General features: G+C 38.4%; 1 protein-coding gene and 1 long non-coding RNA gene across 6 annotated transcripts in view; one reads left to right on the top strand and one right to left on the bottom strand.

The window, feature by feature from the left end:
* The window catches only part of LOC138125072 (protein turtle homolog A-like), a 191,010-nt gene that overhangs the window by 34,587 nt on the left and 132,267 nt on the right, over positions 1 to 24,156 (bottom strand). For 4 of the 5 annotated variants that reach the window (XR_011157335.1, XM_069040334.1, XM_069040332.1 and 1 more), the window contains exon 2: positions 16,240 to 16,372. Coding sequence is in view for 4 of the 5 variants with exons in the window: in XM_069040332.1 (XP_068896433.1) it covers positions 16,240 to 16,372 (133 nt within the window). In the remaining variant the exon portion in view is untranslated. Of the gene's footprint in view, positions 1 to 16,239; positions 16,373 to 16,638; positions 16,913 to 24,156 lie in introns of those variants that run through there. The other variant, XM_069040333.1, reaches the window with a different exon arrangement.
* LOC138124491 (uncharacterized) lies at positions 6,275 to 8,992 on the top strand. Its single transcript, XR_011157166.1, has 5 exons — positions 6,275 to 7,167; positions 7,238 to 7,522; positions 7,575 to 7,782; positions 7,837 to 8,195; positions 8,256 to 8,992. It is a non-coding gene; the product is annotated as an uncharacterized lncRNA (long non-coding RNA).

A 24,156-nucleotide genomic window follows, 5' to 3' on the forward strand; every position in this document is an offset into this window, starting at 1 on the left:
CGGCGCATCCACCATAATAATACGTCGAGAAACTTAACGCACCGGCAATTCCGTTATTATTGAAGACTTCTGTAGTAAATTCGAAAAACATCTGGACCGTCAAAAACAAAATTGCAACTGTTGGGTTAGTTAATTCATCGGTTACTTATTTATTATTCTTTTACTTAAATCTGATATGGAGAATAAATTGTAAATTGAATAATATTTTGTTAAAAGTGAAAGTGCAAAATTTTCAGAACCAACTATGTAGATACTAATTTATTAGGGCGAAGGAACAGTTTGAAATCAATAATAGGACAATAATGACACAGGTACGAATAAACAATATACTTTACTAATGATTACTTATTATCACGAAACAAATAATAGTGATTTCGGTTCGAGTTTTGTATTTGGCAGCGAGCTTTCGCGATCGTTTCAGGAAATATTCCGGGAGAAAGTTATTGCCGGGGTACCTCTTGCTTCCGCCGTGGTATTTAGTGCGCCTTTCCACATCGAACAAATTATCAGCCCTAATGCCGCAGAATAATGATCGTTTATCAGAATTATAAAGTAGGACAAGTGGAATAATAGCGGTTATCCAAGTTGGGTACAGCTGCGGACGGAATTCAGATAGTGGCAGGTTTCACGAATGCCGTAATCTAAAATTAACCATTCTTGCTCTTAGATTGCCGCCAAGAAAGCTGCATAATATCATGGAACGCTTCCAACTCGAATTTAAACCGCACTATTTAATTATTCCCCAGTCCGGAAAAGAAACTAGCATAGAAACATGTCGCAGGAAGGACCGATTCTCTAACACACAAATAATGATCCCGTGTTCGGTTTCACGAGGAGGGCCGGAGGAGTCGTTATTCATCGGAGGCCACAGGACGACAGATATGCGAGATAGTGCACCACACAACACAAAAGCGTCCTCCATTTCGTTGTCCAACTTAACGAAAGAATGGCCGTGCAATTACTTATGACGGTACGCTTTAATCGAAACGAGGTTGCTTAAAATTACACCGGGACAGTTGAATTTCTGTTTGTCACAAGAATGCGGCTGGCTTTTGACGACTTTCGCGCATTGTTTGTTGCCACGCTAAGATTTCACACTTTTTACGTGCTAGAATACAGAGTGATCAACAAGAATCCAAATCAGAGCAAGCGTTGCAAATTATCGGTCACGTCGTAGCAAAATCATATGCACATAAGCAGTCAAAACATGGGCGTAGACAATTTATGGTCTCAAACGCTACTTAATAAAAATGATACTTTATGAATTTTAGACGTTGGAATTATAATTGTGCATTTTATTATTATTATAACATAAGGGAAACAATTTATAAGATTAACAAGAGCAACATTTTACATTTGTAAGAGTAAGTAAATTATCATCTTTATTGCCAAACGCGACGCTACTGGTACGAAGATGCTTCGTTGAAATGTCACATTTCAAAATTCAAGGTTGTTGTTGTTGACAATTTAAGTGATTTAACCTAGAAAACAAATCTTCGATTTCGGCAAAGTTTACAGACGTTTATTGAAGTTGTAAGCAATAATTACCCCAGAATAAGTTGTAAAATGGGTTTTACCATTAAAGAGAAGGCATTTTTATTAGATTATTTTCGAAAGAGGGTGAAACAAGAAAATGAAGACTGGCCTTACTTTGTACCCCCTTATACCGAAGAATTTTAAGGCAGATGTCCGAACCTGATGGTATTGGTTATCAACAAGTTTATCAATGTCTTAAAATTATAGTGCCTAATTTTAGCAAATCATAACCCATCATTAAGAAGAAGTCAGGTCAGTCCTTAGTTCAAATTTTAGAAATGGTGCAAAATGTTCAACAAATTATCAAGGAACATCCCTCAACTTCCATAAGGCGTTTAAGACAACAAGTTAAATTGTGTTATGGCACTTATCAGAAATTTTTTAAGAAGGATATTAATTTGTTTCCCTTTGTGTGTTGCAAGAAATAAAACCCACACATTACCCTAAACAAATTGACAGCTTCATAAGGGTTTTTGAAATTATGAGAGGTGAGTTTGATTCTGTCTGGACCACAATGGAGAACATTTTGAGCTGTTTTTGTGAAAACTTATTTTTTGACCTTGGAATAATTTAAATGTTTTAAACACTGCTAGAAAAGATACGAGTAAGTTCTCAATTACCCAAAATTTAGAGAATAATAACTTTTACATTTTTCTTACAGAAAACAACAAAACAAAGAATTGTGAAAAATAATTATTTTTAAAATTTTGTAACTCAAGATTGTGCCTTATGAAGGAATTTTGTGTAACTGTGTGTTTTTTCGTTAATCAATAATAAATAATTAATTATAACTTGCTTTTAAATCTATTATTCATGAATTACAAAAAATTTATAAAGGCTATTAATGATAGATTTTTGAGAGGTAGGCAACCAACAAAACGAGTGTCCACAACAAGTAAATAAAAGCGGCTGATCCATGATAGAAATACGTTTCGATAAAACAAAAGATGAGGTAGCACTCTTGATTTGGTTTCTTGTTGATCACTCTGTATATTTTGTCGAAGTGTCAAGCTAATCGATACGAAAGCTTACGGCTTCAAGTAATAAACGAAAAACAAACCGTTCAAGGTTTAATTTACGTTATAATGAATTTTTAATAACTCGACAGCTCGGTTCGATCGCTCCGCTTCGACAACCTGAAAGAAACTCAACCTTGTGCCCGAACTAATTGCTATACTCGTTAGAACTTAAGCTTACAATCTTCGTGCACTAATAATACCACTTTATAAATCCCCCCGAAACAACCGTAGACATTCACGTATAAACTATATGTTTGGATCTTTTCTTTCGAATATTTCTTGTTTCAGGATCAGGCAACCATTCGAGTGTTATTTGCTTTAAATTGCAGATGCCAAGCTATTGTTTTTTATTTGTTTCAAAGCTGTTATTGCCAGACATAGCGACACGGAGATTTCCAATGTTATTAGAAAAAGAAATCGATCGCGTAATATTTCGTTCTTGAATTACAATCGATTTTAATTGTCGTACCTACATTGGAATTCATACTGTTTTAATTGAAAGGCGAATATTATGAACTGAATAATAACTCAGGACGTAATTTAAACGACGGATTAATAAAATAAGTTAAATTTTCTTGTAAAATATTCCGAAATTAATTATCTCGTCACTTCCCCGCCGATTTTAATTACGAAATACGTCGCCGATGAAACTCTTAAATTGGGGGAATACTTTTTTAGCTTTCGAATTTACCAGAGCCCCCAGTGTGGTCGCACTCCACACTGAAATCGTGAAGTTGCCGGAATCTTCCCAACTATTTTGGTTTTCGTTTTTCGAGTTCTACTCGTGAATTTTAAATAAACTTGAACGCGTCGGCAAAACAGTTTACAACTTTAATTCCGGGATAAAACTTTTCATTATTTGCATCGACGCCGTAAAAAATTATAGACAGTAACGAATCAGGTCCTGCTCGAAATCGTCACCTAAAAGAAATCAACGTCTCGAACTGAGGTCTCGTTTATAAATTTAATATGCAAACATTCTCGAAACAAAGCTTGATTTCGGGCCGGTTCGTGACTAGACAGAATACTCTTCCTGCAGACCAATGCTGCTGCTATATCCACGTGCAATATTCATGATCGGACAAGTTGCGATACTTTTATCTTTCGAGATTTTGTAATACGAGAATATCGACGATTTAATTTTTTTCATCGATATTTTCACAATCGTCGTCAATTCAACATGATCATTAGCGTGACTACTTAGACGTTATCACGCAATCTGAAGGGGTTCCATTTTTGTGATGACGACTTCTCCTCGGTGGCCTCGGTCAATTAGAGGTCTGTTCGTGGTTTTGTCAAACCGCGGCCGTAATGTCCCGTTTTGGGGTGAGTCAGGGCATTAGTCACGATAGTGACCCAGGTGCTATATAAAGCCTCAGTGGCTGTTACCCGAATTACTACATGATAGATGGTGAAAACTTTAATTATCCCCAATTATCTTTCACCTGTTTTTTTGGCCAATGTCATCGGTCTGATGGGAAAAAACTTATTAGGGTGCAATAACGTAAGTGGTTTGCTATCCTTACACGCCACAGAAGAGTAATTGTGCTAGAAGTCAAGTGAACACGACGATTTTCTCCATCCATAATTATTATGTATTTTTCCGCACAACTGTTGCATTAAAATTTAATTCATATTTTGTCTTGGCAAGTCAAGTATGAAAAATTGCTTTGTAAACTTTCTACGGTAGTTTACAAATATCGTAAAAACTTCATCGTTTGTATTTTACATTTGAACAACAGAGAAATTTTATAAAATCTTACTAATCACTTGCCGAAAACTTTAGTCACATTATTGAGTATACCGGGACATTTTTTTAACACTAAACATAGTCCATACTTATCCCTATGTTCAGTCTTAAAAAGCACAGGTCAATGCATATATGTAATCAAGTAACCAAGGTAACAAAAATAACTACTTGACAGTTAACATAAATGGCCAAGTTGTTTGAAGAAAAAATACACATAATGCAGTTATTCTATGCCAATCAGAGCATCAGAAATGTGCGTAATATTTCCAATGTAACACATGATAAACCAATTCCTTCAATCCGAACAATTTTTAACATTCTTTCAAAATTTCATCTTGAATGATATTTTTGGTCGACATTTCGACCATTTTTGACAGGTTCGTGTGATCTGTTCCTTTTAAAACTGAACATAGGGAATAAGTATGCACTATGTTCAATGTCCCGGTATTTATGATGATACTGTGGAGAGAGAAAAATTGAATACGATGAGAGTTTTCTTTTGGAAATTAATGTTTAGCGTCATCGTTGATCGGTCAGATTGTAGATTTTTTGGACGAGATGATTTTTATTAAATGTACCGTTGCAGTGATCAGATTAAAGCGTTACAACAAGGAATTAATGTTTATTTTATCGGCCCGAATCGACTTCCCTGGTCTCGATTTTATCCGAACTAGACATTAATTGCCAAAGTTTTTCAATTTGTAGCAGTCGGCGGACGTAATCGCGACCGGTGACTTTATTTGGAGATATGCATTCGCTCGGAGATGGTGTTCCATTTCCTCCACGTGTAAAAAAACGAGGCACGGCCGTGCAAGGGTGAGAGGGTTCGAGGTGGTGCGGTACCTTTTATTGGCGAGTAATTGTGTGTGAAAAGCGAAGTTTTCTTTGAAGAGGTCGCTGTCAGCCGAGACGAACTTAATTCTGTTGCGTTTAAAAAGTGCGAAAATTTTCTTTGAAAAGTTATAATGAAGAAACTTGAGGCAATCTTAATAAAAAATCGAAAATCATTACGCGGCTGTACGTGGAGAGGCCACAGCTACGCAGAGCCGAGCTAAATTATCCAGTGGAAAGGGCGAAGGAAATTAACAATACAATAACGAGACCGCAACTTACCTAACCTCTCAAAGTTGTGCCCATTCAAGCGATGGCGTTCCGTGCAAATAACCAGATGGCTGAGACTCGAGCTTTGCCTCTGCGAGGCTGTATTCATGTGCATGGCACATAGTTTAGTTGAAGGGGGCGCACAACTTTCCTGCCACTGCTGTGACGGCTGCCCGACTTTGCGGCATTCCTGCAGCGATTACTCCGGCTATACTTTCCAGATTAATGAAGTCCTCTGCAGGGACGAAATCTTTGTCTGTTTAATTACGAAGACTACATTTCAGACGCACGACGTTGCCGAATAACTCAATGTACATGCCGCCGAAATGTAACTCACGCAAAATTATTCGTCAAGGTGTCACGAAATCTCCAACGAAAACGAGACCCTACCTCGAACCTGTTTTCAACAGAAACTCAAAAACTCTTTTCTGACAAATAAAATAGCCCACACACGTTTTCTACATTTTTTAACCATTTTTCAATTGACCACGTCGGATACTGTTTGCTTAATCAGATGTCTGGTCAAAATGTGGTTTTTCGTTTTTTATTAAAATTTATGAGACTAGTACTCGGTAAAGGTGCTGCAAGTAGGAATCGTACCGTATGTCGGTAAAAGTACCTACATAAAATTTTAACACGTTAAACTTCCTAAACAACAAACAAAGAAATCTGAGGCAACAGGCAACGAACCAAGAGCAGTCGAGAAGCGCTTGGAAGTCTCCCGAGTCCCCACAAGCGTCGCGAACGGAGGTGATGTCATCAAGTCTCGCAGGCAAATGACCTATCATTCGAAAGAAAAAGTCTTCCGGAAAATCCCAAAGCCGTGTGGAATACAAGGATACGACGCGAGGCACACTGCCAGTTAGTGATAATTAGGGCCCGGATTTTAGGCAAAATGGACTATTTTTATTTTTTAAGGCACATGTATGAAACTTGTCTATAAATGATTTCTGGCTTAATTAGAGTAATTAGAGCCATATTTGATTCTGCCTATTCGGCCTAAAATGCCCTTTAAATACCTATTTTACCTTTTAACTGCCTGAACATGCCTAAAATGACCAAAAATCAATTTCATTTTTGCGGTTTTTTCCCAATTTTCGAATTCTGGGAAGTTTACGGTATTGAAAATGTAAAAGTGGTACCTCAATAAAATTTACAATGCTTTATGATTTTAAAATTTAAGGAGATGTAATTACTGAAATGTACAAAGTGCAGTACAATACAGGAATTACTTTTTCGCTTTTACGGTTGGGACCATGATGTCAGCGGTAAATACTCCGACAATACCTAAGTACCACAAACCATTAGACTGGACTGGCATAAATTACAGAGTTTATCTGTTTGCCTCTGTTCGAAGGGGTGCAGGTATACGCGGTCTAAGGTTTTCTGATACTTAGGTATTGTTAGAAGCTTTAACGTTTATAAAATGGTCCTTGCCATAAAAACGAAAATTAAAATCCCGAAGTGAAACAATAAGAGAAACCTTAAGGGTGTCATTTTCTAAAAATTTAAGAAATATAAAATTAACCATCTCCTCTGAAATTTGGTGGGAGACGTAAATATAAGCATTACAAATTTGTCATTTCTCGTTTACTTTATCTCCGTGCAGTGGTCGTGTTTCTTGTGAACCTGTTTAAAGTGAACATAATGCCGAAACAAAAAATTAGTTTACGCGAAAAAATATTACAGTGGACAAGCAAGAAAGATTTATATGAAATAAAATCAACCCGAGAAATGTTTTGTAAAGCTTGTGGTAAACTGGTAAGTTAAGCATAATTAAAAATATGTCATTTTATATTTTTTACTTATTTGAAAATTTTATTTTTTGTAGTTTATATGCGAAAAAAAATGTCACTTGCAACAGCATGAGCAAACGGCCATCCATAAAGAGAACATTATGACACCGCTTCGGCAAACGTTGCTGACACAGAACTTGGAGGAATCGGCAAATAGTACATTCAATATGGAACTTTGTAACGTCTTTTTAGCTGCCAATATACCATGGCACAAACTACAAAATCCTGCGTTTCAGAATTTTCTGACAAAATATTGTGGTAGAAAAATTCCGGATGAGTCTACTTTACGGAAAAATTATTTACCAAAATGCTACAAAGATGTATGAACATACTATCTTTTAATATTTAATTTAAAATTATTTTCACTTTTAGACTATTGACCGCATTCGGAATGAGCTGGATCCTTTTAACATATGGGTTTCAGTTGACGAAACAACAGATGCACTTGGGCGATATGTGGCGAATTGTCTGGTTGGGAAACTTTCAGAAGATGAACCTGGAAAATCTTATCTTTTGGCGTCTAAACAATTAGAAAGAACAAATCATGAGACAATAGCTAGATTCGTAAATCAATCTTTAGGTAAGGGTTTTTCACTTTTTTAAATTTATTTTGATTTAAAATTTCTATGCGTAGAAATCTTGTGGAGTACCAGAGTTGTTGCTGAAAAGTTTCTTTTGTTTGTAACGGATGGAGCACCATATATGATAAAATCTGGTAGACACCTTAAGGTGTTTTATCCAAAAATTGTGCATGTCACATGCTTAGCGCATGCTTTAAATCTAGTGGCTGAAAAAATTCGCTATCAATATGAAGATGTGGATAATTTAATTTCGAACGTGAAAAAAATTTTCGTTAAGGCACCTTTGAGAGTTGAAATGTACAAAGAAAAACTAAAAGAAATGCCACTGCCTCCACAGCCAATTTTAACACGATGGGGAACATGGCTTCAGGCTGCTATGTTTTACAGCGAACACTTTGATTCCATTAAAGAAGTAAGTATATAAAAGATAAGCAAATTAATTGATTGTTAAACTGTTTTTAACTACTCACAGGTTGTCATGTCCTTTGATGGAAGTTCTGCTGTTGCTATTCAAAAAGCACAGTCTATAATGAAGAAACCCGGAATAAAAAACCAATTAATTTATGTTCGCAGTAATTTTAAAATAATCTGCGAAAGTATTACTCAATTGGAAAAAAAATGGGTTACCTTTAACCGATTCAATCAAAATTGTTGAAAACGTATTTACCTCCCTAAAAAAATCTCCAGGCCCTGTAGCAGCAGTAGCATTAAAAAAACTTGAAGATGTTACTGAAAAAAATCCTGGATACAAATTTCTTCTAGAATTGGCAAGAATTTTTAGAGGTGAAGATGTGCCGGAACATGACACCAAAATGGAAGAAATTTATTACAAATTTGCGCCCATTACCTCTTGCGAGGTAGAAAGAAGTTTTTCAAAATATAAGTCCATTTTGGTGGATAACCGACAATGTTTTAAAGTAGAAAATTTAGAGCAATATCTTGTATGCAATGTAAATACGTAACAATGTAAATAACTAACAAACTTGTAGTATTGTATATTAATTAATAAAAAATAATTAGTAAATATCTTGTTGTGTGTACCTACTTAAAACTTTAAAAACACATTTTTTAATTTAATTAACCACAACTTTAAGGACCTAGTATGGCTTATTTTCAGTTTTTAAGGGACTATTTGCAGTAGTTTAAGGGACTATTTTAGGCACCTATTTCCGACTTTTTAATTGCCTAAAATCCGGGCCCTAGTGATAATGATAAAGAGTTATCGGCAGCGAAAAAGACGAATAAGAGCAGGTTGTGCAAATCGTAATTTTCGAAACATAGCACAATCTGATGGGATCAAGTCTAGACAGTTTGGAGCATGGTTCATTATTTTTTACTAAAACTGTAGTATAAAATATGCGGTTTTGCATTGTCTTGATGATAGTTGTGCCGAATCATTCCGAATGCGTCATCGCGTATCAAGGTTTGTACAATGAAACGAACATTAGCATTTTAAAATTATTTCCAGTAGTTTCCAATTTAGTGAATAGATGGCGCTTGCCCAAGTGTCAATCGAATTAATAGCGATTTATTATCATTCTTTCGAAATTTTCAACATCTAAATTGGAGAAATGACGTTTTGTAAAGCAGATTTTGCTTTTTGGATGATTTTGAAGCACTAGTACGCGAAATCTACGTTAGCCGTTAACTGTTGCGTTTGCGAAATGTCATTTTGAAGTTAGTGAGTTCAAAAAAGACTTAAAGTATTTTCGATTTATTTCAAACGATTAATTAATTGTAATCGGCGGTAAAGCAAATAGTGGCCGCCGTAAGTTCACCACTTCGTTACAAACATCGGTTTGATTTATAATTTAATGGAGGTTGCTGTATGAGCAAAACGGGACTTTCAGACAGTGTTGGATTATTATTAGCAGGAGCCTCGTTGCGAATTTCAATTTGTTCTAATCCAACCCGACAAATCCACAAATAATAAAGTTCACGGGTTAAGTTTGAAACTTTGACATTTGAAAGGGCTAAAGAATTAGTTTCTCACAAAAAGCCCAAACCTAATCGACGCCGAATACGTGTCCATTTTCTGGACGGCGTCATCTGCAAAACAAAACATACCCGAGGTAATATCTCGCATGGACAAAATAAATTAAATTTCTCTTTTCTTGCGGACGGGTCGCGTGAAATGCGATGCGGAGATACACCACCGTTTGATTTACGCACGTGACCGAAAGAGGGGGCGATTTTTTGCGTAGCGGCGTTCCGATAACCCATCAAGGAAGCTGGGCTATTTATATAATATAAGTATTAGCAGTCACGGGCACGATAATGCGTAATTTATAGGCTGTTTTGTTATTCGCGCAGGCATGTAAGTCTTCGCTTAAGCTGACACCGTGCCGTATCTTCTAATCTCCAACAAACAGGTTAAGGGCGGTTCTCCTCGGGGTTATGGTTATGCCTCTCCACAGGCAAATCGGCCTAATGCCCGCATTACGCGTGTAGGCCGTAATTGGCCCTGTTTCGACCGTCAAACTTACGGTTAATTTGGCAAAGAGAAAAAAAAAACGGTCCGATCGGTACGACGAGGAAACGGCGTGGAGGATTGATTGGGGGTGGTGTAGCCGCTAACTGTTCCAAATTTCGACCCCGATCACAAGAATCTCCGCATAACTGGTTACGTCTGGCTTCGTTACGGCGTTCCTGTGATCTCACATGTTCTGAGATGATTCCATTTCATAATTGAAGTGCGCTCCTTGATTAGCTTATGACTAATTAACAAGCCAAGACTCGTTTCCACCGGATTTATAGCGGGATCGATGCGAATTTTGGTCAGGACCGTAATGTTTCTTTGAGGGTTCCGTTAATTGAAGAAAAATATCGCCGGTCAATTAAGGTGATTATCTCGGCTCGAGGCGGTGTTGTTGCGATTCTAAATCGGAATCCTTTCAGTTATTTAACCGTTTAATTAAAAACATCTCAAATCAAGCGGACGATGAAAAGATTATTTCGTGAGAGGTTTGAGCTTTTAATAAAATTCCTTCAGATTTGAGATTACGTTCGATGGAAATTACGAAAATTTGCTGATCCTACTCTTTATTATCTTTGCTTCATCGATTTTTCCCAATTGTGTAGTTGATTTAATTCGCAGAGCTTCCAGGGGCGACTCGTCGATTTTTCTAAACCTGCACGTTCGGTTACGCTCCGCACCCTTCAACAGATGTGTTGTTAAAAGTCCGGTGTTTTCGGACTGAAAATTGCTCATTGTGTATTCCGGAGACGCCGTTATTATTGTATGACTTTTTCAATTTGTTTCGTCAGCGGTCGCTAATAAATAGGATTTTTTTTTCGTTTACAGTTGCACAAAGGCGTGATTAATTCTTGTTCCATTATTTAACAAAAGCAGTATACAATTTAAAAGCAATGATGAAGTCTATTCTTTCGTGAAAAATATTGGTGTCTGGCCATAGTGAAATTCAATTTGTGTTCTCCGACAAAGAATAGCCCAGCCCGTATTCTCCCGGCTTGAGACCTTCAACATATTTCTGACATTCTGCGCGATCACGGCTTTCACAAAGGCGCCGTTGACCGTAATATATCAGGTTGAGAAACATGTGTTCGCAGAACGTCACTCTTATTAGATACTACCACTGGCAAGGCGGTGTTCTACCGTGTTTTTACGAGCAGAATTGCTCAATTCCGGCAAGAGTTGGTGATTTCCGGGTCGTGGATGCAGCGCCAACTGAAACTGCACGCCGGCACCTCCACCAAAATCATTTCGAACATACGAGTTCTCTTGGAAAATAAATTTTCAATTTAACAAACTCTTTTCTTAGTTCACTGCCAGTCAACATTTCAAATGTACCCTACACGGGTTGCATGACGCAACATTCGCTCTTCAGGTGATTCCGCTGGTTTGCCGCCGAAAGGTGTCACGTCTGGTGGTGGCGTCGGTCCCCGGACGAACACCTCGACTATTTATTTGACTAATGGAAAACAAACGTTTTGCAGCACTCGAAAATTTGTTCGTATTAAAAACACAACAAATTAGAATATATCATGTACGGGCGTTTAAATTTGCTTTTATTCCCATTTTTACATGCGAGTGAATTGCTACATTAGTTTACATTTGCATTTCATATTTTCATTCCTCGTTTCAACTAAACCCGCTCGAATACTCTCGGGAACGTAAAACAAGCGGAAAAAGATTCGACATATATGTTGGCAAACAGCGGCATTGTATTAAATTATATCTGCATAACAACCGGAGTGAAAATCAAATTACCACAAAGGATGAGAAGGGATATGTGTGCACTTTTCGTACCTCATTTCGGACGGTCGTCGCGCCAATTTGTTCGGGTTTTTTTAAATGCAAATTAAAATGGGCCCTCGACTGAATCAATTGGGTACATCGAAAATATCTATTTAATAAAAAACCATTCTCCAGCCTTTTCCCTGGCAGTGCAATTTTAAGTGTATTCACTTTTTTGTTCTACGTTAAGCTCCTCTTTCAAGAATTTTCATTAGACGAGAAGTGGAGCGACAGCATTACCAAAATTGAAAAACAAATATCTCCAAAAATAAAATTAAACCCGTTTTAGTGGATGTCTGTATCTTTTTCATTTCAGTCGTTCAACGATAGCAACAAATATTGTTTTATTAAAAAAAAACGCTGCATTTGTTTAAATTTTTTGACACAGATCTCGTAACTTTTCTAGAATTTTGCTTGTAGTGTAAATATTGGTTAAAAGTGACCCGAACCGCAAAATTTCTAATAAACGAACAGTTTAGTTGAAAGTTTTTGCGCGTTGGTTGGTGCGGATAAGCGATGGAATAAGGAACGCGACGTCGAAAGTTTGTTTTATCATTTTTACGAGGGAGAAAATCAAGTTCGAAATTTTCGAACGAACGCGGCTCGTTTATTTTGTCGAGAAGCAAATCGTTCTTGCATCGTCTGTTTTGTTTCAGTTTATTATGTTAAACTTGATGAAAATTTGCGACTCGAATTCGACGGTTAAGGTGAGCGTTTCTGATAAAACTAAACAATTGTTTCGTCATGGCGTTTCTCGAGGGGAAACGGAAAAGTGTGTTGTGTTCTTTTGCGTTTCACGCTTGCCACCCCAGAAAGCGGTTAAAATATACCTACCCAATAAAGGTGTTGGCTTTCGGACTGGTAAACGACTTTATTCCGGGCAATTTCGGGTAATTAGTCGATTACCATATTGCGACCTTCCGTATCGAACCCTTCGTGTTTGCGGAACATTAAAAGAAAAATCCCAGATGCAATCATCGTCCATAATTCAATTTATTCATTTACATAAACATTAATAATTACCGAACTACAAGTCGCTTTTATAGAGTCCCCCTAATTCCGAAGGGGCGGATGATAACACGTGCCGGGGTTATTAAATTACGTTCAAAATTATTAAACAGTCGAACGTTATCTGGATCGGCACTCGATTATTACACACCGTCAAATGTTGCCTCTCAGTTTTTCTCGTAATGACTCCATCGCACGTGCACTTTATCTAGACGGATTGGAAATTATGTTGGTCAGTTCCTAATTAGTGAACTGTCAAGTTTTCGATCTCGAACTCTGTCTATAATTATTTTCTAATTTGCGGGAAATTTGTTTCCAGCACGAAATTCACTCGAAACAAGCTTTCGGAACTTGTTATTTTATTAACATTCGCTGTCATAATTTCCCCCATGACACACCTAAAACTGAGTGTTTTCGATTTGCAGTCGGCTGAAGACCCGAATTGGTTAATTTGTTTTGATGTAGGTAAGTTAGCATCGGTCGAAAATTAAAACGTAAACGGATAAATTTGAAATGTTAGTGCAAAACGGGAGTAGAGCGTGAAAGTTTGCTACAGATGAGGTAATTACAAAAGGAGATAACGTGCCGGTAAATGGACCGGTTTAAATGGCGACAAGTAACCAAAAGCTATTTAATCAGCTGTAAAATTGCAGTAAATACTCTATAAAATTAGAAAAAGCCCTGGCAGCGTCCGACTAATAAAATCCAGGAAAGCTTATAAAAAGAACGAAACTGTACTAATTCGAACGACAAGATCACCAATTTATAGACACCCATATTAAACATTGTGTCGAAAAAGGGTACGTGCGAAGAATACGGGCAGAAAATAAAACCAATGATTGGAAAGGGAGTTTCATCGTACGTTGGGATTAATTAATTTTAATGAAGTTTAGGGTTGTAACCGTCTATATAACTTAATACGTTGTTCGTTACGATAAAATTATAAATCCCGGCAGCATCGCTTGCCGACTGAGATATTTGCAAATTAATGTTTTTTTTTTCGACGATGCGGGAACGATTTCGGACGGACCCTTTTTTGGGCGTGCAAAATCGGGCCGTTCCCGGAAAAATTAAGACGACGAATCAATATAACGTCCCGGGCCGAGTTTCTCGTGGAAGCGATAGATCAAGCGGCTTAAATCACAAGCTGACATTACATTCATGTCTGCCGTCTTCATCCCCGACAACCTCGTTGGTTGTTTAAGTGGATTTGCGCGGATTAAACAAGGAAGAGCGTATCGACTAAGACAAATATGTACAGAAGTTGCCGGCAGGCGATGAACATTAAAATAAATCGACTTCTGCCGTTCACCTCTAGTCGGTTAACCTTCGGTTAACCCTCTGTCCGATCCGTAAACTCGATGATGGGACGTTTTTTCCACGTCCGTATCGGAAATAATCCGCTTTTTGTGTTGGTCGTTTCTTTCGGGGCAAGATAAAAATGTAACTCTCGCGTTTTAGTCATTTTCCAATTATCCCCGTACACATTGGGAGAATCCGTGTGTGAGCATTAAAAGCAAAATTTTGCAAGTTTACAATCCGTATTTCCACAATAAAAGGTTATCTGTAGCCGTGTCCTTTCGGCTGTTTAATTAAATTTTACATTTGTTACGTTATTTGTATTTCTGTACAAAAGAACACTCCGATAAACTTGAGAGCAACGAGTAATCTTAAAAATCACATCTGCAGATGGCTGTTGTGTAGCATCGAAAGCCGTTTCATGAAATTTTGTGCCATAGATACCGAGATCTCCAAAAAACCATAATGAAACGGTGTTAAACCAGACATAAAAAGAAACACGTGCATCTTCTTTATCATGGAGGAATGTAGATATTTTGATTCGACAAAATTTTTACGGAGCAATGTTGGATCTGTTACCTCCACTTTATCATCGTACGTGACACGTTAAACTAGAGAATGCGTGGTTGTGTCGGTACGAATGCTTTTCATTTTTATTGAATTTTCGAGAATACGACGAATAACTCGCCGTAACGTTTGTTGTGTTTCATTTTCATAGTCCTGGTTTCTGGATTTCGAGCTTGACGTTAACATCGAAACATTAATTTAAAACAATGCAGAAATCGCTTCTTTCGAGCTCGACGAGGAGAAAAGACCAAAAAATATTCGAAAGCGGATAGTGAAAACAATCCGAGAATATGCATTTTCAATTTTCCAGAGTGAACTCGGAATGGCATTAACGAATATCTTGTTCGGAATTGAGAAACATGATGTGGAAGTATCGTCAAGAGATGATCACATTATTGCGGAATCTGTAAAGCGGCATAATTCTCTGATGGGATAAATAAATAAAAGCAAAATGCAGCGTCGAGATGGGAGGAGCTGATAATAACAGAAGTAATTATAAAGTTTGGAAGACTGAAATAACTGCAATCTGTGTATCCCTCTGGCACGACGAAGAAAATTGAAGGCGACTTCTCTGCCACCCGGTCCTTCGGATTATCGCGAGCCCTCATTAAATTCAGACGGAATAAATGCCTTATTTATTTATAAGTGGTTGGGAGTAATGTATATGGTTTTTGCGCGAACGTGTGACTCGAGCTACATTTTTTATGACCGTTATGAGGTTAAACAAGTCGGCAAGCTTGTAAAGACGCCTCGGCGTATTTGTTTTTGTTTCATGTAATCCCTTAGTAATCTGGGGGTACTTTAGAACTGGTTAAATTATGCACAAGGTGCGCTTTATTGCGCGCGCGGCCATTAGGTGAGAGTGTGTCCACTTGATGGTGACGTACGCCCCCCGATACGGACGGACTGCGGATAGAACACCAGTTAAAAACTAAAGTTCTAAATTCCAATCTAATTATGGACTTTAAAGACGTTCACGTTAATTTCATTTCGCCACTGTGCGTTCGGTTGAAGTGACTTTTCGAGTTTGTTATTTTCCTCGCATCCGTACTCAATATGCAAATCATAAATCGCACCAATTAAACACGCTTCATCGAACGGTGCACCGAACGGAGCAAAACTGCGCCAGACATCTCGGCTAAATTAGTTATAGAATTTCTAGCTGCTCTGAATTAAGTGTCGAGCGAACTCCCAACTTAAACCGGCTAACCTTCCATAAGTTTCAATTAGGACGAGTTGTAACTTTGTCGAAACTGAAAACCATCAGATACAACTTTTATTGGAGGACTCGGCCAGCTACGATGTCGATAAATACCAATCGTACCTGTAGATGGGCTTGCTGTTGGTGTCTCTGTACCACAGGACCATGTACACTCTGTCCTCCCTGATTCCGGGCTCGATGTCGCAGGGCAGGGTGGCGCTCCGTCCCAAAACTGCGTCTACTGATGAGGTGATCACTGGAAAAACAGACGTATCTTTAATACGAAATCTGGGCTCGTGACAATTCGATTAAGTACAAACGAAGCTATTTTCCCGCTGACTGATCACCTGACATAATCGCCCGTCGGAATATAACGAATCTGCGTTCTCATTAGTTGCAGAATGGGGGCTGGGCGATAATCGAGTTACCGCGGAACAAAAACGAGGGGGTGTGTGGCGCATGAAATGAAGTGGTGGACTGTTAAAAGGCACTGATGATGTTGTGAATATGATATTTACTCACGTTTCACTGATTCACGTCTAAACACGTTTCCGTAAATGTTTATGTCGCCAGAGCAAAATAATTTTTGGCAGCTGGTTGACCGAACAAAGCGAAAACAGACACGCAAATTTGCTGGATTTCTTCGAGGGATTGAGGTTATGTTGCTTTAAAGCGCGACAAATCATCGTAGGTAGTTTTCGAATTGTTGCGAAATACCGACTCTTTGTTAAAACTTAGGCGTGAAGCACTTGAAGAAAAGCGTAGACCTTTTAGGTTAGGTCGATGTGATGACGTCAACAATAACATAACCTATTTAAAGTGAATTTGAAATTTGAAAATGATGCGTAAGCGTAACGAGCTCGAAGTAATATTGGAAGCATGCGGCGAAATCTGAGCAGGATCGCCCCTGTGAATCCGTCCAAATAATTAATTCTGTGCAAATATTTTTCCTAGGACTGCTCCGTCATTTTCCGCTGGAATTAAAGTTCCCAATAGAGATTAGTGTGTCAATTTCGCAAAGATGTAGCAGTTTAAATGGGACACTTAGCAGTGTCTATTGAATCTTTATTGCATAGGTTGAATCGAGTATTCAGGCAATCGTTGGCACAAAGAAGACAACGTTCCGGGCAATTACCGTGAAGAGGCCTCAGCTTCGGCACAATGGTTCAGGACAGCTCATCCCGTTTTCTTTGTCCCATTCCGCACCGTACTTCACACCACATGCATGAAGCACCATTATTGCTGTAATAAGTTTTACCATGCCGACTTTTCGTTTCGGTCGACGAATTCTAAGAGGAGAACGGCCGCAGATGTGCCGCGATGATTCCTCGAAGGTCCACCTTGCGTCAGACAATGTCGTAGGAGATCCGACTGATGAAATTATAATAATATAGAGCGAACTCAGAGTTGAAGAGAAAACGACGAGCTCAAGAAGAAGAAAAAGTAATTTCTGCGCTTTGCTGTACTTCTTTAGACTCGTAAAGGAAATGCAGCGAGCGAGCCGAGTGATGTTCATTCAAGTACAGAAATACAAACAACTTAGAACAATGAAATCTTAGCAGATAAAATATTCACAAGAGGAGATTGAAATGATGCGAGTCGGAGTAAAAAAGCTCTTGCATCCGGCAGCTCGCGAAAAGAGCGCTCTCCACTCCCGTCTTCCGATAATTCGATCGAAGTTTGCACGGGTAAATCGTCGATTACGTAGCCGCCCCGCGCCTACGTATACGGTGAGAACCTAAATTGGATCAATTAAGTCGTTTAAACCTAAACAATAATTAATTCGAAACGATCGCGTTGAATTGTCGCGTGTGATAGAGAAGTAATAAAATCGCTTATTATAAATCAATTAGAGGTAAAGCTTCGTTATGTTAGGTTAATTGATACCAGCAGATTGCACGCTTGGCGGCGACGAAGGAGGAGGGGGGAATCAATCTGGAGGTTTCCGTCTTCCCCCTGCCGCCGGCAAACGCCGTAATTAACTAACTCGGTTACGATAATTAAATTTATAGTAAGGAATACACCAAAAATAGCTCTCGGCGGATAGCTGTTGATATATACTTCTCGGAAATTAAATTTGCGCCACTGATTCGTCCAAATGATAGTTACGTATGGTTCCCACACAAATCTTTTCGGCGACGCGCCGAAAGAAATAGCCACTAAGGGTAAGTTCTTAATTACCCCCGTCATAAATTACGAGCCTTTTTCTCCGTTGTTAATCCATTCAACAGTGTGCGGCAACGATCTGATAATGTAGGGAGATTTTTATTAGTTGATCGATTATTGTATTGGTAACCGGTCGACTGTTTGGAACAAAGAGTCATCGATCTTCGACGGTAGTAGAGGGGCGTCGCGTCAGACAGAAATGATTTCTTCGATTGATGGAAGCCGCCGGTTTCGATGCAAGCTCTAACGAGTGCATTTGGGAAGTTTTAGCGCCGCCCACGCCTATTTAGAGAGGCATGCAAACACCGCTCTAATCAACTCCAAAGCCCATCTAGATTTTACGTAATCACAAACTTTGAATTAATTGTTAATTTAGCGGTTCTACGGCTTCCAGACTAGCAACTGCCCTTAATGTTGGTCCGTAACGAGCATATCATGACGTCCTCCAACCTGGTAGGTATTCACTTCAGCTCCAAATAATTCATTATATCTTCGTCGAGGGCTAAATCCTCTTAAGTACGGCTTTGTTGTTTGTAATTCTGCTGATTTTGCATTAAAACCACAACATTAGAGTACCATCGCCAAATTCGATTTTAATTTACCGTCAAAGTTGAGTTCTTGGCTGGGGGTAACAAATCGTGATCGTCGGGGTCGGAAGATGTTTAGAAGTCAGAGTTGGCCAACTAGCCATCTGTTGGGGATCTGACACAAAGACTAACTCTCAGAAATAGGTCATGAAACGCAAATTATGGAACTTTATTGGACCGTGTTGTGCGAACTGAGGATATGCAGCTATTTACGACGAGGAATTGGTTATATTGTCGAGGCGACTGATAGAATATTCATGACAAACAAAAATCAATTTGAGCTAAATCTACTATTACAATTGATTTCGGCGATTTCGAGTTTAAATTTCGGAGCGGTTTTTTGGGCATCTCGGAAATACGAACGTCATCATCACCACCACCACCACCACCACGAGGATCTGGTAATCGCTAGAACGTTTAATGCGAAGCAGGAAATCTCGCTGCAAATTCCGATGACATTTTACATTTACACAGGAGCAAGTAAACAAAACTACAAATGCACTCGACGAGCATGAAATGGTTTGAATTGTTAGCGTTTGATGACAAATAGTTGTGCTTAATTGCTCTCGACTCACTCTCACCTATTCAACGCGTTCGGTACTCTTGTCCTCTTTTCATGTAAGCCCCGTGATCACGAAATTTCATTCGTGCCATACAAATATGTCGTCAAACTGCACGAAACAGGCGCACATATTGAATAATATGTAATATGTGTGTATAAAACTGGCAGGAATTCGTAGCAGGAATGTTCGAACTGTAGCAGCTGTCAACCCCGGTAACCACGAGCACTTCCTGCAATCTCTGGGAGGGTACGTTGTTATATTCGGCTTTCGCGCATACACTAACTGAGGATTAGTCTAATCAGAACTGTCACTGTGTTGACCTGGCCTCGAGACGGATCTGAAACGCTGCGGGGTCAGTTTAAACCGACTTAGGGTCGATTTAGCCTCGACAAACACTTAGGACCCGTTCAAAATTTGCACTTATTAACCCACTTGGCGCGTTTACGTTTGTTCCAATGAAATATTAACACGTCCTGGGACGCTTAAGCTCTCCAACTCATCCGTCCACCAACATTCAGCTGAATCTTTTATGCGTACAGATGGGTGTTTACATCGTCTAAAAATGTTGACTCGATCAGAAATAGCTCCGTTGGCACTCTCGCGACAAAGAACTGCCGTTAAGAAAATCACAATTAGTTTTCCTCTGCTCCGGTCAAAGAAAAAAAATTCTATTTGGGATAAAACGCCGACAGAGACCCTCTTTTTTGGCGAGGCCGATGAGCTCGTGGCGGTCACTCCGAGGAAGTAATCAGGGTGCATGTAGAGCGTACTCTTTGAAAAGCATCCGGTTCTAACACACAACTCATTGTGTCTCCGGGGTGCCAACCACAAAGGACCATAAAACACAGCCAGCCAGGATACACTTATCAACTAGTTTGTGTATATTTTACGCACTGTCGCTTCGCAGAATTTACATTTTTTTCCTCGAGCTGAATTGGGGTGCGGTCGGGTTTCCGATTATTATTTGACCGATGACGTCGCTAATTAATACGACGACGCTAATCGCTGCCCACTGTTCGTTCCACGAACTCGAATTGTGTTTCAGGTTATTATTTGTTGGTAAGTTTCCCTTATTTTGATGCCGAATACTGCAGCAGTTTGTGTCTGGAACCTTGTTTAGGTGCAGAAATTAACGTCGTAAATAAACTCAATTTGTAAAGATGAAATTCCTTTACAAAGTAGAAGCAAACTCAGATGCATGAAATTTCAGTAAATACACGCGTTCGCGTAGAGTTTAATATCTTTGGTTGTAAGCAACCGCCGCAAATATATATTTCACCTATCTGAAAGGATAATTACACATTTGTGTACACTCTACAGTAGATATCTACATATGTACATAAATATCAGTTCTGGTTATTGGGATAATCGTTTAGAACTGTTTCAAAAGTCAGAATAATTTGACTTTTTTTTTATTAAAAAAATTACCTACAAGAAGTTGCTACAATTTCAACCTCTGAAATTTGGACCCGGTGGAACAGAGTCCAGTTGTATGTAATTACATACAGGCTGTTTCTGAAATACGTCTGTTAATTTTAACCAGTGAAAGAACTCGCCAATTTATGAAACTTTTCTCTATAACATTTTGTAAAATTCGTAAGAGTATTCCAAGATTTTTTGCCCCACAATTTTTACCAAACGAGTCGTTTTGTGTGATTAACTAGTTTCGATTTTTTGTAACCATGAGAATCTAAATTTTGATTATTTATTTTTTTCTATAACAATGGAACTTTTTAACAAAGCTCTGTTTCTATCACAACAGAAAATTTTCGCCCTTACCCATAGCAGAGCCCATAGGCGGGTATACACTTTGATGGTTAATTTATTCCAAATTTTAAATCAATTTGTATTACTTTTTCGTAAAAATGTTATAGAATCACTTGAAAACCCAAGGCGTAGCGTGGTTGAAAATTAAGTAAAATTTGTTAAAATATAAATTTGTCCTGTAAATTTAAAAACGCAATTCTAGTATTTTTTAAAAGAGGTTGAAATTAGGTAAAGTACTCGTATAGCAGAATTTTTGTAACTTTTGTAAATTTTATAAATTATTGTGATTTTTGAAACAATTCTAAGCGATTATCCCAATAACCTAAACTGGTATTTACGAGTATGTACTACGGGGTCATTATAAATGATTGTCCCATCGCAATTGGCATTGAAAACCCACACAAATTTGGGATGTGCCGTTAGCTTCGCAACGTTAGACAAACTAATAAATTTACACTACCGCCAGCAGCGCTATCTATCGGCGATGCTAGTCTCACTCATGTTATAAAGCTTGCGGCACATTCAACTACGTCACCAACGCCTACTGCGATGAGAAAATCATTTATAATGACCCCGTATATCTACTGCGTACTGTTCACAGGATTGTTACCAGAGGTAGGTCAGTTTTCCACACGATCTGAAAATTCCGATAAAATATTCTTTCGAGAAATTGATGTCCTAACGAAATGAAGATGTCGAAGGAATCGCCGCAGCCTACGGGTTAAACGCAAACATTACCTTTATGCAATGTTTCCCAAATTCTATTTTGTTGAGATTTGCACAGATGAAAATTACAAATTCCAGTTGTTGGTCGATACGCTTTAATCCGTGCTGAATCTGTTAATTTCCCTCGTCACCCTTGTCGGTAGAATTGTCGCTGTCTGTTGCATTTTTTTAAATGAATCTTGTGTCAGTATTAGGCGCGATTGTTTGTTTCGATCGTGTCGGCTTAGCCCGAGGATCATCTCCCGTCTGCCGTGTGAATTTTCCCCTCGTCACCCACTTGTCGACATTAGGTATAAATATTTTTCACGGCGAAACAAAAACCCAACCGGGAATGAAGGGTGGCGGAGGAACCGTCGCCAGTGACAAACGACTTTCTCATGGTGGATGGTCGCGCGTCTCCGTCTTCCACTAAGGATTTACACTAAGACTTTGAAAAGAATCAATTTCAGAGGCGTCGAAGCGCTTCTCCCTCTGCGAGAAATCGCGAGCACAACATAAACTGTTTGACAGCAAACAGACAAGGTCGAATATTAAACAGGTAAAAGACGAACAATGTGCCCCAACAAAACAACAGAAATGTCCTTTCATAACGTAACGTGGACTATGTTGTGGTTGCAATTAAGCCGTTCATTAACTCGGTGGAGGCGGTGATGTATTTAGCTATTATGAGTGAAAATGTGTCTTTTTGTTTAAAATAAGAACAAATGTGGACTCGTTCTTTTTTGGATTAAAGAGGGTGACAACGTAACTTTGCGTAGTAGGTGACATAACAGTTTCATAACTTCGCTGTCGTGTGTTGCGTTTGACCTAATGAAAATAATTACACATTTTGTAATTGTAATTTATGGCATCATAAATTATTCAATAATACTTCTGTTGTAAAAACGCTTTATTAAAATTTGAAACTGTCTAAAACAACGTGATTATGTTTGTACGGATTTCGTTTGTTCCGACACTTTGTGTAAAAGACGACGCACTTATACAGGGTGTTAGGTAAATGTCCTGCCAAACTTTAACCGCGAATTACTGGCTTCATGTAGAACTCGGAAAAAATATTTAAAAATAAATTGACATTTAATTTTTGAGGTAAATTTTTTTTTAACTGCTTTTAGTCTTATACGTTGTCCCACAACCTCGTAGGTAAAATTTCGGCATATTTTTAAAATACACCCTGTATATCATGTTTTATAAAACGTACGCCAATGCGAAGTAACCTCTAGGAAATATGCTTTAAAACAAGAAAACCGCATTGGTGTACGTTTTATAAAATATGATATACAAGGTGTATTTTAAAAATGTACCTACGAGGTTGTGGGACAAGGTAGAAGACTAAAAGCAGTTAAAAAAATTATACCTCAAAAATTAAATGTCAATTTATTTTTTGACATAGAATTTTTTAAATATTTTTTCCGAGTTCTACATGAAGCCAGTAGCTCGCGGTTAAAGTTTGGCAGGACATTTACCTAACACCCTGTATAATGAATGTTTTTTTTTGTTGTAATTTGATAATAGGTATTAAACTGAGATGATAGTGAGAACGGGAAAAGAGCGTGATTTGGAATGAAAGGAAATAGTGAGCGGAATTAGGGCCAGGACCGTATCGGGGCCGCCCCAAAGTGGCAAACAAGTTCAATTGAATTGCGGCGGACTGGGTATGAATTATGTGAGTCCCGGTGCAGGTAGGGTAAACCGACGCATTTTGCATAATACTGGCGCTTTGTATAACTACAAGCCGCGATAAATTATTACTTCCTACAAACTTTTCAGATCTCAAATTAAACACTTTGCATCCAAAGAGGAAAATTTAAATCAAAATCCCTCAGCTCCGAACTCATATGCATACCATTGATCTTACTTTATGGTTAAACGAACACCGAGATTGCTACACTTCTACCGCTGGCTGCTACAGCCACTTTTCCTATTGCCGAATCTAAATGCAAATTTCATTCGATACCGATGTATCCGCGCATATATAATTACTTATATCGGGCACAGCCGGACGTTCCGCGTTTACGCCGGCTCTGCTTTAATTAATAAACAGATTCGTTTTATTATCGTAAATGCACTGATTCAATTTCGCCCGCTCGAATGAACGAAATAATGGTAATTGTTAATTTCGGACCGTGCCGTCATAATCCCAAACTCGAAATCATAATTTCACTATTTCATTATTTTCGTCAAACGTCTAATTAGTTCCATTTTCGGAGTAAGATCGTTTGTAATGATATAAT

The sequence above is a fragment of the Tenebrio molitor genome, chromosome 2 (genome assembly GCF_963966145.1).
Source record: "Tenebrio molitor chromosome 2, icTenMoli1.1, whole genome shotgun sequence".
NCBI lineage: Eukaryota > Metazoa > Arthropoda > Insecta > Coleoptera > Tenebrionidae > Tenebrio > Tenebrio molitor.